At 42.4% G+C, this 15,024-nt stretch overlaps 1 protein-coding gene across 2 annotated transcripts in view; it reads left to right on the top strand.

Annotated features, from left to right (window-relative positions):
- Positions 1-5,168: 5,168 nt before the first annotated feature.
- PRKD1 (protein kinase D1) overlaps positions 5,169-15,024 on the top strand; it is a 123,305-nt gene continuing 113,449 nt past the window's right edge. Inside the window, exon 1 of one of the 2 annotated variants that reach the window (XM_032188082.1) lies at positions 5,169-5,615. In XM_032188082.1, the coding sequence (XP_032043973.1) occupies positions 5,421-5,615 (195 nt within the window). In that variant the 5' untranslated portion in view covers positions 5,169-5,420. The remainder of the gene's footprint in view (positions 5,616-15,024) is intronic. The other variant, XM_032188081.1, reaches the window with a different exon arrangement.

Here is a 15,024-nt window from a genome sequence, read left to right as displayed (position 1 = left end):
TTAAAGTCATGGATTATAAAGAAAGCAGACAGACTGCAAATGCTGCAGAAGCACTTGTGATTCAAAGTTGAATGAACTTGACAAATTATTGTAATGGCCTGGAAAAATGTGATGGGCTTCTACACAGATACATGCAGTGTAGAATGTTTGTGCAGCAATAATCAACTGCAGACATGCAGAAATAGGAATAAAACAATTACTTAGCATGGACAGATGTTGAGCTTCTAATAGACCACCCTCTCGATACAAGTCAATATGTCAAGAAGCTGGACTGATGGAAAAATATAGCAGCAGGATGTCTGATCAAAGCTTTAAGCCTAGAGGCGTGTGGTCCACGAATATGTGAGATGAAGGAAGGCCTGGAAACAGAAACATGGCAGTGGTAGAATGTGAAAGTGGGATCAGTCTGATTCAGCCAAAAAAAAAGTCGTTGTTCCCTTTAACATTAGATCTGTTGTTGCAGGTTGAGGAGGTAAGCTTTTGAAGATAAAAGGAGAGCTCCTGCTCAGCCTGGGACAGCTGATGGAGTACAGCAGGGCCAAACAAGTGGAAGTGACGTAAGGAACAAAGGGTTTATGCTAGCTCACTTTCTTCCTGGACAGATGGTGCCTTCCTTCTGAGGTAGAAAAGATACACTTATTTTAAGAGAGGAAGAAAGATGACTATCTCTACATCTTTGAATTCATGTGTGCTGTCACAGGAAACAAAACCTGCCTGCCTTTTTTGGATGTTATTAAGAACATAACAGAAGGCCAAAGGCCACTATCTTCCACTCTGATCTTGTAAAACAAAAAAGTTACCAGTGTACTGAGCCCAAAAGCTTGTGCTTGAGTAAACTCTCAGTCTGAATTTGAAAATATTAAAATAGAATATTTGTCACTTCCTTCACTTATTCATTCTGACAGTTAAAATTTGAGCTTTATTTCCCATCTCACTTTCCATCCAGCATCTAGAGATTGCTTCTTTTACTTCATTTTCTGCTTTAGCTCTGCTTTTTTTCTCCTTGACAAGATGCACTATACTATTGAATGTACTGTCAAGGAACATATTTCCAAAATACTGATCCCAGAGCTGGATATCATATTCTACAATTTGTCTAACAATGTCAGTAGTAATCATCTGATAGTAATCAACTGTGTAAATACATCAGGACTTAATTTTAGGTCAACTATTTTGACCTGAACAAGAACATTGTCTATGTCAAAGAAGCTGCCTTATTCTTCAGAGGCATATCCTGCATTATTCTTTCCTAGGTGTTTGGGTTCAGATTTTTAAAAAGCTGTAAAAATTAAAACATATGCACCAAATAATTGTGTTAAGAAAGATAGATAAACAGATATCTCACTGTTCAAAAAGTTACATCACAGATACAGACCAGTTACATCACAGATAAAGAAAAGCAAAAAAAGGGGATGATTCTTATTCCCAAAGAATAGAACAGAATTCTGTCTATACAATGCTGAAAGAAGACAGTTGAAGAAAGGGATGTAAGTGGGGGGTCAAGTATACAGTTTATGTGGATATACAAAGATCACTATCCACCCTTCACACTGTAGTAATTCAGAGTAATTAGAAGTAGTATTAAACAGCTTGGAATTAAATCCTATTTTGGTATTTGTGCGATACACACGTCCAATAAAAGCAATCCTATTTCAAATACTGACATCTTGTCGAGCATATGCTACAAACAGGTACTGTACTCTGTACCTTGGGGGCAGCTGGGGAAGGTTTTCGTAATTTGATTTTACAGCGACAATCTTTTCTACACCTCTTCCTGTGTGTAGCTAGATGCACAAATTGTGTAGCCATGTGACGCAAACTTTTTTTTCCCTTGTAAGTTCACATCCTGATAAGTTGATTGGTACAAGCACAGTGAAATCTAAACATCCAGAGTTTTTTGCCTGTACAGATTGTGTCAACCAGGTGTGCACACAGCATCACGTCACAGGGAAGAGAACAGACTGTTGTGGATGGTCTTTCCCCTCCCCTAGCACCAGTGCAATAATTCTCCCATCTGGAAAGCGCGTGAAATAGATGACATTTCAGTCAGTACAACAGGCCAGGTTGTACTCAGGATCATGTCATGTGATTTCACTAAATCCCTTTATAAATAGTATTTGAATATGACTGGCTGACAGTGTAGAATAAGTCCTGCCCTCTTCTACTCTGATTACAAAGGTGTACTCAACAGGGCAGATATACCAATCAAGCAAGTCAGCAACCTGAAACTTTCAACAAACACCATGATCTTTCCTTTTGAAGAAAACCTCACAACCATGTCTGCACAGAGGACGTGGATCTGTGGGTAGTGACCAAAGAGCTATATTGCTAGATTTCACATGGATAATAAAAATATGGGCATATAATTCACAGCATTTCTACTTTGTAATGATTTTCTGATGTTAGTTATGATGCTGTTGACTTGCCCACTCTGGCTGATGTTCAGCACTATACTACCTCTCCTCTGTAGTTATTTTAAGAGGTGCAGAAAAGCTGTGCACAGTAGCTAAGTGCATGTACAGCTGTCATTTTTCTACTCTTTCCTTTGAAAGCAGATGCCATCATGTGACTCATGTTGTGAAATGCTCAGTTAGGTGACCCCATAATTAAATATGGCAAGGCCAGGAGAGAGGCAGACAACTCACCACCCCTATTGCCATCAGAGAGCCATGTCTGCTTTCTCCACAGTGAGCTGTAAGGAAGAGGCACTCTGATAGTAGTAGTTGATGACACTTATGACACTTCACTGCCTTCAAGGATCACCTGGACAATGAAGCAATGCTGTGGGATCTTTGAGTATGCTGCTTTCAATAGTGGAGAAGTGGACTGCGAAGTGGGAACTAAAGTGCTCAGGAAAAATCGCACACCAGCCACCTGGTATGGCTCTGGCCTTACGTTTGCATTTGAACTTCTGACAGTCATTTGGGGATGGCATTCTGACCTCACACACTCTTCCTGCTATAGATTTACACAAGAATCTCACAGTCCTCCTGTGCTACTTCTGTATAGCATAGCTGGCTGGGATATGGGGTAATGGGAAGCTTACTGTAGTCAAAATGCCTCAGCAGTCTTTGACATGAGAGTATAAATGAGTATAAACCCCAAAACATCCAAGCATGAAAATGGCCAGTACATGGAAAACTCCTAGGAAACAGTCTGTCACAACGGTCAACAGCACAGCTGGGGTACAGTACTGCACTGAAACTGACCCAATGCTACAGGAATACTCCAGGCAACAGCAATGTTAAGTATGGTTTTCAACAGCAATGCCAAAGGATATGGTTGAAGATGATTATAACTCCTGACATGACAAGAAAAAGTCACTAAGTGGAAGTAGTAATCATCTTAATCTAGAGTGCTGACGTTTTCATCAGGTTTGGTAGTTTGCAGAGGATACAGATTAAAATGCAACAATATTAATAAGAAAATTTGCTGAAGGATAAACGGATTCAAAAATATTGACAGTAAGGTATTGTCTGTGCAAATGCCAGCTGGGAAATAAGCTGACTACAGTAAAACGTGTCCTAAAAACAGCTAATCAAAATGAAAAAAACGTTGCAGCTGTACATTTGGTCAGAAAAGCAGTTTGAAAAGAAACAGGTGGTAAATTCCATCAACCCCTGTGACCTTCAGACCTTCCTTCGGTCGGCACAGCCATCCTTACAGGTGCCATATGAATAGAATCACAGAATCACAGAATTACAGAATTTCCTAGGTTGGAAGAGACCTCAAGGTCATCGAGTCCAACCTCCAACCTAACGCTAACAGCCCTCCACTAAACCATATCCCTAAGCTCTACATCTAAACGTCTTTTGAAGACTTCCAGGGATGGTGACTCCACCACTTCCCTGGGCAGCCTGTTCCAGTGCCTCACAACCCTTTCAGTGAAGAAGTTCTTCCTAACATCTAACCTAAAACTCCCCTGGCTCAACTTAAACCCATTCCCCCTCGTCCTGTCACCAGGCACGTGGGAGAACAGGCCAACCCCCACCTCGCTACAGCCTCCCTTGAGGTACCTAAAAAGAGTGATAAGGTCACCCCTGAGCCTCCTCTTCTCCAGGCTGAACAAACACAGCTCCCTCAGCCACTCCTCGTAGGACTTGTTCTCCAGGCCCCTCACCAGCTTCGTCGCCCTTCTCTGCACCCGCTCAAGCACCTCGATGTCCTTCTTGTAGCGAGGGGCCCAAAACTGAACACAGTACTCGAGGTGCGGCCTCACCAGAGCTGAGTACAGGGGGACGATCACCTCCCTAGCCCTGCTGGTCATGCTGTTCCTAATACAAGCCAGGATGCCGTTGGCCTTCTTGGCCACCTGAGCACACTGCTGGCTCATATTCAGCCGACTGTCAACCATCACTCCCAGGTCCTTCTCTGCCTGGCAGCTCTCCAACCATTCCTCTCCCAGTCTGTAGCTCTGCTTGGGGTTATTGCACCCCAGGTGCAAGACCCGGCACTTGGCCTTGTTAAACTTCATGCAGTTGAAGCTGTAGTTTCTCCTTTAGTACCTAAAATATTTACAGCTCATGTTCCCACAGACAACTGACTTCCAAGAGATTAGGGATATTTTTTAAGATTAAATGTTGCCTGACACCCGTACTACTTCTGCAAACGGACGGGACTTAATGTGAAGGCTGAAGGAAGGACTCGTCCCGGGTTGTGGTGTCAGGGAGCCCCTCAGCCCTGACAGCAGCTGAACCTGGGAGTGATGTCAAGGAAGAGAGGGGGCAATTCGTCCCCCCTTCCTGCCCTGTGGGGGCTCTGCTGCCCCGATGCTGCCCCCGTCCTGCCCCCAGAGCCCCCGTGCTGCCTCCACGCCGGGGGAGCCCCGAGGGGCTCCTCGGGCGGCTTTAAGCTTTTATCCGAAGGGGCGAGCGGGGCAGGGGACGCTCCCCACTGTCGGGGGCGGGCGGGGAGCCCGGGCTCGGGGGGCCGAGGCGACGCGGGGGCACTCGCCGGCTGCCGGCGGGGGCTGCGGAGCGGGGCCCGCTGCCTGTCGGGACGCGGCCGCCGTGTGGTGGCGGCGGGGCCGGGCTCGCCCCGTCCCGGCTCGGCTCTGCCCGTCCCGGCGGAGGGCGCGGCCCGTCCCGCCCCCGCGCCGCGCACAGCGCCAGCAGCCGGAGCGGCGGCACCACCTCGGCGGCGGTGGCGGCGCTGGGCCCGGCTCCCCCCTCGCCCTGCGCGCCTCTCTCGCCGCCTTTTCCTGTCTGCATCCTCTCCGGCCCCCCGCCCCCCACCCCCCGCCATTTTCGCCCAGGAGCGGCAAGGCGGCGGGGACTTCCCTGAAACTTCGCGGGGGAACTCGAGCGGCGCCTCCGGGGCGGCCGCCAAAGTTTTCGCCGCGGCGCCCGCCTCTCTGCCCTCCTTCCTCGGGCTCCTCCAGCTCCATCTCCGGCTCCGGCTCCTCCGGCGGGCAGTTCCCGATGAGCGCCCCTCCGCTGCTCCGGCCGCCCAGCCCGCTGCCGCCGCCGGGGGCTGCTGCTGCCGGCGCCGGTGGCGTCGCCTTCCACCTCCAGATCGGGTTGAGTCGGGAGCCGGTGCTGCTGCTGCAGGACTCCTCGGGCGACTTCAGCCTCGCCCACGTCCGGGAAATGGCTTGCTCCATCGTCGACCAGAAGGTAAGGAGAGAGCCCCGAGGGGAGCCCCCGCCCGCCATCCCCCGGGCGCCGCTGGTGGCTGCGAACTTTCCTCTGCCGGCGGGGCTGGGCTCGGCTCCGGGGCACTCGCGGCAACTTCTCGGCGTCTCCTCCTCCTCCGCCGCCGCCTGCCCGGCTCCATGCCCGGCCCCCGCTCTGCCCCCTCGGCCCCCGGTGCCGGGCGGGATGCTCGGCGCCCGTGTCGGTGGCGCCGCTTGTCGCCGCGCTCGGGGCTGCGGCTCACAACAGCCCCCCGCCGGCGGCGGGGGGGGGGGCACAAACCTGTCAGCCGCGAGGGCGCCTTGCGCCTCGTCCCAGCCTCTGCTGGAAGAGGAAACTTTCCACTCAAATTAAAAAAAATAAATAAATAAAAAACAGAAAGAGAGAAAGAAAGAAAGAGAAAACAACAACCCAACCCCAACAAGGAAAAACCAGCCTAGCGTCCAGAGCGGCGAGCAGCCCCGCGCGCCGCTCCCCGCTCCGGGCGGGGGCAGCAGCGGGACGGGGCCGGGGTCTCCGGTAGAGGCCGGCGCCGCGGGGAGCCGGTGCTGGCAGGTGGCCGCCGCGCCGCGGGAGGCCGGGGCGCGCCACACTGCGGCGGGGTCGCTCCGGGGGAGGCGGGGAGCGGAGGCAGGGAGGGAGGCAGGCACTTGGTGCTGCTTCTTTGGGCCGGAGGCTGGCATCTGCCCCGAGCCTCCGCTGGCCTCGGGCGTTCCCCGCTTCTCTGTGTTAACAGGCGCGATGCGCGTTGAAGTTTTACTCTCTTCATGCGAGGGACCGAAGGAAGTGTTACAAAAGAAAACAAAACCAAAAAACCCCCGACCAACCGAAAGCTAGATATCCTGGATAGTTACAATGGAAAAAGTGTGTTGTGTTTTTGTTTGTTTGTTTGTTTGTTTTGTTCCTCCTCTTTGTTTTCACTACTGTAAAATAAATCCAAACAGGATATTTTATTTTTAAAAGTTTTAGGTTTGTTTGTAGAGAGCCTGTCCCCTGAACTTCACTAAAAAGTCAATTTTCCCTATTTTGAAGAGCAACTAATTACATATATTCAAAAAAAGTACACAATACACATCTTAACTTCCAAATTTTATGTGTCAGTTGCTGGTTGAGGTGGTTGGTTACCTGCTTTGCTAAATTAAATTCTGAAGAACGACATACTTTTTTTTTTTTTTTTTTTTTTTTTTTTAACACCACCATGTTTGCTTTTAGAGCTAGGCCAGAACTTGTTGCTTGGTCATATACCTCAGGCACAACTTAAATGCTGTTAATATTTTGCCATTCGCTTGTTACTATGCTAGCAATAATGAAAACATATCAAGATTGTTGCATGCATTGTTTATGTATTTGTGCTTGAGTGGTTTATTCATTTCATGGACTTACAGTAAGCTTGAGTCTAATCTTTCATACTTCCTAACAATTTCCTAATTTCCTAACAATGTAGTATTGTTTAAAGAAAACTAAACGCGTTGGCTTTTCCTCCAAGAGTCAGGCTTATCTGAGTAAGTACTGACATTAACGCGTTCGACATTTTTATTTGTGTACTGACAATAAAAAAGAGAAAATCATTTAGCTGTTTTTCTGTGGAACACACCTGAACGAGGAACTTTCTTCTAGGCACAGTTTCTCAGAGCTCAAATTACTGCTTTTGCAAGGCTGGTGAGAAGAAAGTGACTCAAAGAAAGGGAAAATTGGAAGAGAGGGCCTTCTTAAAAAGAAAAACACTTCTAGATACCACGTATTTTTTATGAGGTAACTCTTTCTGTGTGTTAGAGATTCGTGATTTTTTTTCCTTTCCTTGAACTTATTTGAAGCACTGCTTGCTCATGATCTTATGGGAAAGATTGATTTGCTTATCACAGTTAAGCAGGAGACAATACCGTTAATAGTGTGAGATCTCAGTGAAATCTCACGCTATTTCCAAGTTTCCTTGGGTCTGTAAAGTAAGTAGGTGGTGCCTGGCAGGTACCTATTTTGTCCCAAAGTCACTGTTTAGTCTGGACTGTTTAAGCAGTGTATCAAGATGAGAAGAAGTGACTTTGTTTTTTCTCTTTAGCTTTCCTGTTAGACTGCTAATATCAGCTCTGTCTCTGTGGTTATACTGTTAAACATTTAAGCAGTCCTTTTGCATGCAACTTTATTTATAGGATTGTGCCAGCTTCCCTTCAGTATCAGTGTCAGATGATCTGTTTATAGAGAGCCTCTCCCACGGTAATGTGGGTATACCTGAGTGAAGATATTTATGACCCTTACTCTGCACAGATTTATCAGCTAAGTGAACTTAGTGCTTAGTGTGTGGAATTTATATGAAATTGACCTAAGCTTCTCAGAGCGTGCATAGTGGAGCATACGTAAGCTTAAGTGGGGTGTGAATTTGTAGGGTGTGTGTGTTTATATGGGTTGATGTATGCATGTGTATGTAAATATGTAGAAAACCACCATACGTAGATACATCTATTTGGTGGTTTTATATATAAATAATATATACTGTACATGTGTGCACAAATATAAGTTTTGCTATGTATAATGTATGTTTATATTTTGAAATAAACATTTTTTTTTGCATACATTTACACTAGTGGACTTGAAACAGCATCTGGAGTACAAAGGTTCAGCTTGCTACTTTTGGTAGAGAATATAATTATATTTATTATCTAATACATAGTCTGAAAAATGGAACGAACAAAGAGTCTGTTTTTCTTCTGTTATCCATGAGCCACATTCCTTCAGGAGGAAATTGTACCTATCACCCTGAGATAGTTATATAGAAATTTTCATAGAAATTCTAAAGATGAAATGGTATGTGCTAGCTTCAGGCATAAATCCAAACACATTGAAATTTGTTTAAAGACAGCTAAATTACATTTTGTTCCTTTGAGTCTGTGTTTGTTTGTCTTTCTTAGAATCAGTGATGTGAAAACCTTGAGACTTGTTCATGTAGGGTTACTTGTTCTTCGGCCGAGAGGGAATTTTTAACATTTAAAAATGTGGCTAACAAGAAACGAGAATAAAATAAAAAATGTGTGTCAGTGTTGGACTTCTAGGCTGACTCCCCCACAGGATCAGTAGGAGAATATTGTAAAATACAATCTTTGTTTTCTGAAGATAAATAGTTTGAATTATTGCCCTTCTTGGGTTAACTGCACACAATAGAGCCACTTATCCAGGGCAAAGCACACGACGTAGGAGCACAGCATATTTGTAGTTGTCCAGAATGGTCATGTTATCAAAGACTTTTTTTTATTTAAAGTTATTAGCAAAAGAGAAAAGAACTTGCTTAAAATTTCCTACACTATACAAAGAGTAAAGTTTGTATTTTCTGTTTGCTGAAATTCTTTGTCACCTTCGGTGACTCACATGCAATGTGTTGGGTTACTGTAGTGGCATTGCCAAGTTTTGAAAACTTTGATTTCTTAAGTAAATATGTGCTACAAAGTTGTTTGGCATGGAAATACGTGTTTTATAAAATATCCCTTAGACCAGATGACCAGATATTGTAGGCCTTCAGCATATGAAGTCAGAGAAATTGCTGAAAGTAGCAAACGTTTCTTCTTTTTTTTTTTTTTTTTTTTTTTTGAGGTCTGCATGGCTGATGGTCTGTGGGTTGCTACCTTATAAGCTTTAGAAACTTGAGGCAGTTTGAATATGGACACAGCTAGGCCGGTATAAGTATTCTTCTGGTTTTTGTGTGTGTTTTCTCTTAAAACAAACACAGAGAAAACAATTTGATCTGAAATGGAAACAAAATTTGATCATTGGCTGTGCATGTTTCAGACTGTTTATAAAAGTACTGTTGTACATGGTTCCCTGGTTTGGTTAGTTCTGAAACTTTACAACAAATAAAAACAGTAATAGTAAAGTAGGCCATTTCAGGAATGGGGAAGGACAAAAAGAAAAATAAAAGGATGGTTCAAGTGGTATACAGCGAATGGAATACTGTACCCAGATTCATCATCACATAAGGTATTCAGTATTTAAAGTAAGAGGATAGTCAGATGTCAAGCGAAGAGCTTTTATATTGTCCTATGAAGAATTGAAATCAAACATTTACATTTGGGAACAGGTACATATATGTTTGTGCTCCTGGTTGACCTTGATAAAGGAAATCCAACTTATTCTGAAATAAATAAAACAGGAAAACAAATGTAAGCTTAGGTGTATGTTTTATATATATATATATATATTTTTTTTGTCCCCACCCAGCCAGAATCTCTAAACCTGTGGTCTTAGTGAAGAAAAGAGCTTTTCTGAAGATTGTTTTGAAAATATTCTTAACCTTTTCTGCAAGGGTTTCAAACAGCCATGAAAAACATATGGATTTTGTTTATATGGATGAAGGTTTTTGTTGTTGTTTTTCCCCCCAAGTTTACAAACTCTCTTGAAATAAACAAGGGCCTGATAGTAATAAAATAATTCCCTTTGGAGCAGGTTGGGGACTCGCAATAAATAGTATCATAGAAAGAAAGAAAGATTTTTCCCTTCAGGATAAACAGAGGAACTGTGAAAGGTTTTTTCCCACTCTGACCAGAACTCGTATGCTGTTGATTCAACACACACTTGTAGACATTTTGTATATTCACGACATGTTTGGCTGTAGTCACATCATTCGTATGTCTGGGGACAGTTAGTACAGATACGTGTTTATCTGTTAAAGCTACATTCTCTAGGAATTTTTGCCTGATGTACACTGATAACAAAATGTTCAACTTCTTGTGATTTCTCTAAACTGAATGCTTCTTTCTGACTGCAAAGAAACAAAGTTGTTAATTTCATTTCAGGAATGTGAGGTGCCTTGTCATTATGCGTGTAAACATATTTCAAAGTGAAAGTACTTTTCTAATCTCACCCTTATAAACTCAAGTGAGACTTTTGATGTTTGCTGCTCAATCTTCTATTGACTTTACATTTATTATTCTCCACCCTGGAAACTGTAAGTCAGTGTACACAATGTTAGTTTGTAGATTCATTAAAATTACATTTGGAGAATGTGTGAGAAAATGCCAGGAAAAGGATAACTGATGAAAGGGAATCAGTCTGAATTTGTTTAAAGAAACCCTTTTTTTTTTTTTTTTTTAAAAAAAAAAAAAAAAAAAGAAATGCTAACTTTGTTATCTAACATGTCAGGGATTTGGATGAGGAAAGTTGGTCTAATGCCACTGAGTTATCTAGACCGTTTGAGAAATTCCTTGCCAAAGATTAAAGGCTATCAAATGAATTCTCATAGAATAAGAAATAAGATGGAGCTTTGGACAGAACACTGGCTTGTAACCAAAGCAGTTGACATTTTCATTTTTAAAGGAATTATAAAAGGAGTTCTGTGTTGCTGTTGTGGTAGTCCTAATGATGCTTCCTCCAGGAAACACATAATTTCCATAATAATTTTAAAAAATATTAAGATGAGTAAAGCAGATGAGATGCTTCTCATTGCTGATGAGATGAAGCTCAATTGCCAGAGAAAGAACAGAATTTATTCATGAAGTTGCAGCATTTTCCAGACAGAGGTGCATACGCTGTATCATGTGCTCAGTGAACGTGAAGTACCGGAGGTCGGTTGGTCGGTCTGATACCAGGCTTACTGGGCACAAGCCACATGGATTACCTGTGAATGCCCACTACATCCTGAAGATGCAGAGGAGTTACTGCTTATGTGCAGGTTATCTGTGCTGTGCAGTATGCATCAGTATGTGCCAAGTCCATGTGCATACTTTGTCCATGGGTATTTTTCCATAATTTCTGGAAATGCCTCATAAACATCCAAAACTAGTTGTTCTTGTCAATTTTTTTTTCCCCTGTTGGGAGAAATCTGGCTGTATGGTTACCACGTGTGTTACACAGTGGTTACCTGCAAGGAAGTGAGCAGACTTCCTGAAATCTGCATATTATTACTTTTAGTTTCTTAATGTTTTCCTGTATATGAATCTATTTTGATTAAAAACTTTTGCCAATTTACATTAGCTTTATTATTATTATTATTTAGTGATAGGAATTATTTTAAGGACATCCATGGAATTTTTAAGATAGGGCTATGTGTAATTAAAAAATATAGCTGATAAGATAATATTAAGTACAGCGAGACCAAGACTTTAATAATCTATTTCAAGCAACCCGTGACAAGTACATGCCTTATTTGTAGTTTTTCTAATTACTTTTGTACATATTGTAGGTCATCATTAACTTCTTGACTTCAGTGTCTGCTGGACATCTGGCAGGTTTATGTTGACATTATGTAACGTAGCTAGAGTTACACAGGTGCAATTAAGTATATAAATTAAATCTCATCCCAAGTATTTATCCAAAGCCTGGGTGAATTCATTTTAGCTACCCTGTGCAGACATCTCTTCTAAATGCTCTGCACTTGTTGGAAAACATCTTGTTTCTGCCTTTTTGATTAATCCTCCTCATACAGCGGTTTGGCTGTATTGTCTGGCATCTTCAGTGGGGTCAGTGCAGGCGTTTGACTTGTATTTGGCTCTTGCTGCTTGGAGGAGAGCTGCTCTTTCAATCTGTCTTTTGGAGCTCTGATGTGCTTCTTGCATGATACCAGTTTGTCTGTTTTGGGATGGAACTGACATCTGCCTTAGGGTGTGTTCCAGTACAGTACCTGTTTCATTTTCAGCATCAGACTTGAATGTCTTCTACACAGGCTTGATCGTAGCTTTCCAGCAGAACCTCTGCAGAGTTTAGCTATCCTGTCTTGTTAGCTCTAAAAGTATTTGAGCTACATGAGAATAAAAACCATGCTTCTCTGAGATGCCTTTTACATCATCTTTGGCGGTGATTTGGCTTTCTGTGCCTGATATGCTCAGTGTGCTGCACAGTGTTGTGTGAGGAGGCTTTCGATACAGTGCCTTGCTCTTCTTGGCTGGCGGGGCCCTCACCAGGCTGAGCATGGATATCCTGCATGAATGTTGGCAGTGCTCTGCCTGGACCTTGCCTTCGTTTGCATCCTTCTGGCTTTTGGAGTCCCTGTGAATGTCCAGGATATTGGAAACCAAAACAGGTTTCTTTCAAAGGCTTTCTTCCACCCTTCTTTTTTCTAGTAAAGGACTTTTAGTACCACTGTATGATCTCTTGCTTTTTTAGGACTTTTCTTTCCTTTTAAATATTCCTATTCACGCAACAGTCTGAAATAATGACAAATTTCATGTCACTCAAAAAATAATGTGTAGGATTAAAATAACTTGTACACATCTGTTTTTAAATTTTGTTAAGAACAAAACCTTGAAGTGTGTGCTTCAAGTCAGCTATTTCATGAGGCACATTTTTTCTTTTAAATTCTGTAGTTTTACCTGCTGGAAAACCATGCAAAAATTTAGAAAGGTAGCATAGTGTATTATGTTATAATCCAGAAATGAATCTGAACATATTACAGGGATATATGCATACTCATGAAGGTAGACATACATTTCAGTGTATAACATTGTTTTTTTACTTTCTCTTCCTCCATGAATTTGTGGCTTCCTTTAGATTGTTCCTTGTAATTCCGTTTTCTTCTTCAACTGGGGAAAACTTAGTCAAGATGTAAACTTTCACTTCTTGCACCATGGTATAGTGTATTGTCATAGTGTCTCCTTGTAGAGACAGTCAGCTGTCTGCGCCTATGCCACAGTCAGAATGAGCTCAGAAACTGCAATGACATTAAAGCTAGAACATCGCATATTAATTTGATCAGTACTGGTTTTTTTTCTTAAAGGAGGAAACCTGAATGTACTGCATCTAATCTGGATCTTGGCTGCTTCCTCAGAGGAATAAAGAAGCTTCTAGAGGCTTTCATTAGTGGTTGGCATAAAACCTTGGTCTTTCCACTTAATTTTAAGCATGAAGTACATGAATTGAAGGTGCAAGCCATGACCACAGTTGCCAGTTATAAGCCTTTATCTTCTATGCTTCAAAAGAACCATGTCTGAACGTGTCCTGTGCAGTCTGAAAGCATGTTCTGTTTTTTCCAAGATTTTTTTTTTTTTTTTAAAAAAAAGGTCAACCTTGAGAATATTTTTTTCTTGAGCGTTAGAAATAGCGTTTGTTAGCATCTTGTCAGTCGCAAAAGCTGTGACAGGGAGCAACATTCTGGCTAAGAGGCAATTTCTCTAAAATACATGTATCCTTAAAAACAGCAACTTCAGTGGTTATATTGCTTTATCTTTTTTCCTACCACCTAAGAAATCCTGTTATGTTAGTCATTTCTGTTTGTATGTGTGTAGACCATACTGGTAAAAGCGTGCAATAATCTGAGGCTCCAAAAAGTATGTAACCTATGTCCTTATGCAATTTATGAATGGTAGGCTAGAATCTATATTCATACTGAAACAGTCCTGAAAACCCTGTAGAATCTGTGGGCCACAGAGGGTTGTTTATATGATCTAAACTTCTTAAATAGTGGTGTTGATCCATGGGATGACCGTGTGTGGTATGAAGGGAACTCAACTGATAAGGAGGACAGTATGGTTTACTGACACAGTTTCCAGTCTGGGAAAATCAAACAATTTGGAAAACAAATATTTGTCTCTATACCTAGAAACAATGTCTAGTCTGTCTTTAACCCATGTTTATGATCTGATCATGCATTTTGTTTTCATGCCGTCTGAATCTTACCCACAGAATGACACAGTTTCAGACCTATCAACTAATGCCAGTGTTTAACTGACCATCTAATGTAAACCTCCACCTCCTTCCTTCCATTTGTTTTATGTTATTTGGCAACTATCACAGTACCTCAGGGGTTCCGAGTGGTGAAGTTGTTCTTGGAGGAAACTGCATAAGCACTTCAAGGAGAGTTACACAGGTGATAATTTTTAGTTATTTTTATAAATTTTTAAATTTTTAGTTAGTGACAGAGGGTGAAACAAAGGCCAATGACTGCAAATTAAGGTTTGAAAGAGTGGAGGACTAGAGCAGGTACCCAGAAAGAATGTGGAAACATTATCCTTCTTTTTTGGACTTCGGTAAACAAAACCTTGCGTTGGAGATAGTCCTGCTGTAAGTGGGAAGTCAGACGAGGTGGCTCCTGAAGGTTGCAATGTTTCTGTGGTTTTGAGAGTATGCAGCTCACCACAATCAATAATTAAACGAATATTCAAATTAATGTGTCAGCATTCCCCCGCCACAGCTGAAGACACAGATAAAGTTTATTAAGGAGCTGTTCCAGCTTATATGTGGCTTAATAAGGCTGCTTTTTTTTTTTTTTTTTTTTTTCTTTGTGCTGTATCTGTGGTCTCTTATTTGATTGGAATATTCAAAAACAAAAAACATAAATTCTGATAGTAGTGTGCTTATAAGACAGTAACAGGTAATAAGGATTTTTGAGAATATAGCTATTAAGGAGGTACATTAAGGCGTGGTCACCGTGCTGTTTTGTATCACCTAGTGTATTTAAAAAGGGAAGCATAGGGCA

Source organism: Aythya fuligula, chromosome 5, assembly GCF_009819795.1.
Source record: "Aythya fuligula isolate bAytFul2 chromosome 5, bAytFul2.pri, whole genome shotgun sequence".
Lineage (NCBI taxonomy): Eukaryota > Metazoa > Chordata > Aves > Anseriformes > Anatidae > Aythya > Aythya fuligula.
The sequence above is the reverse complement of the archived record's forward strand: the minus strand, read 5'-3'. Positions and strand labels throughout refer to the sequence as shown.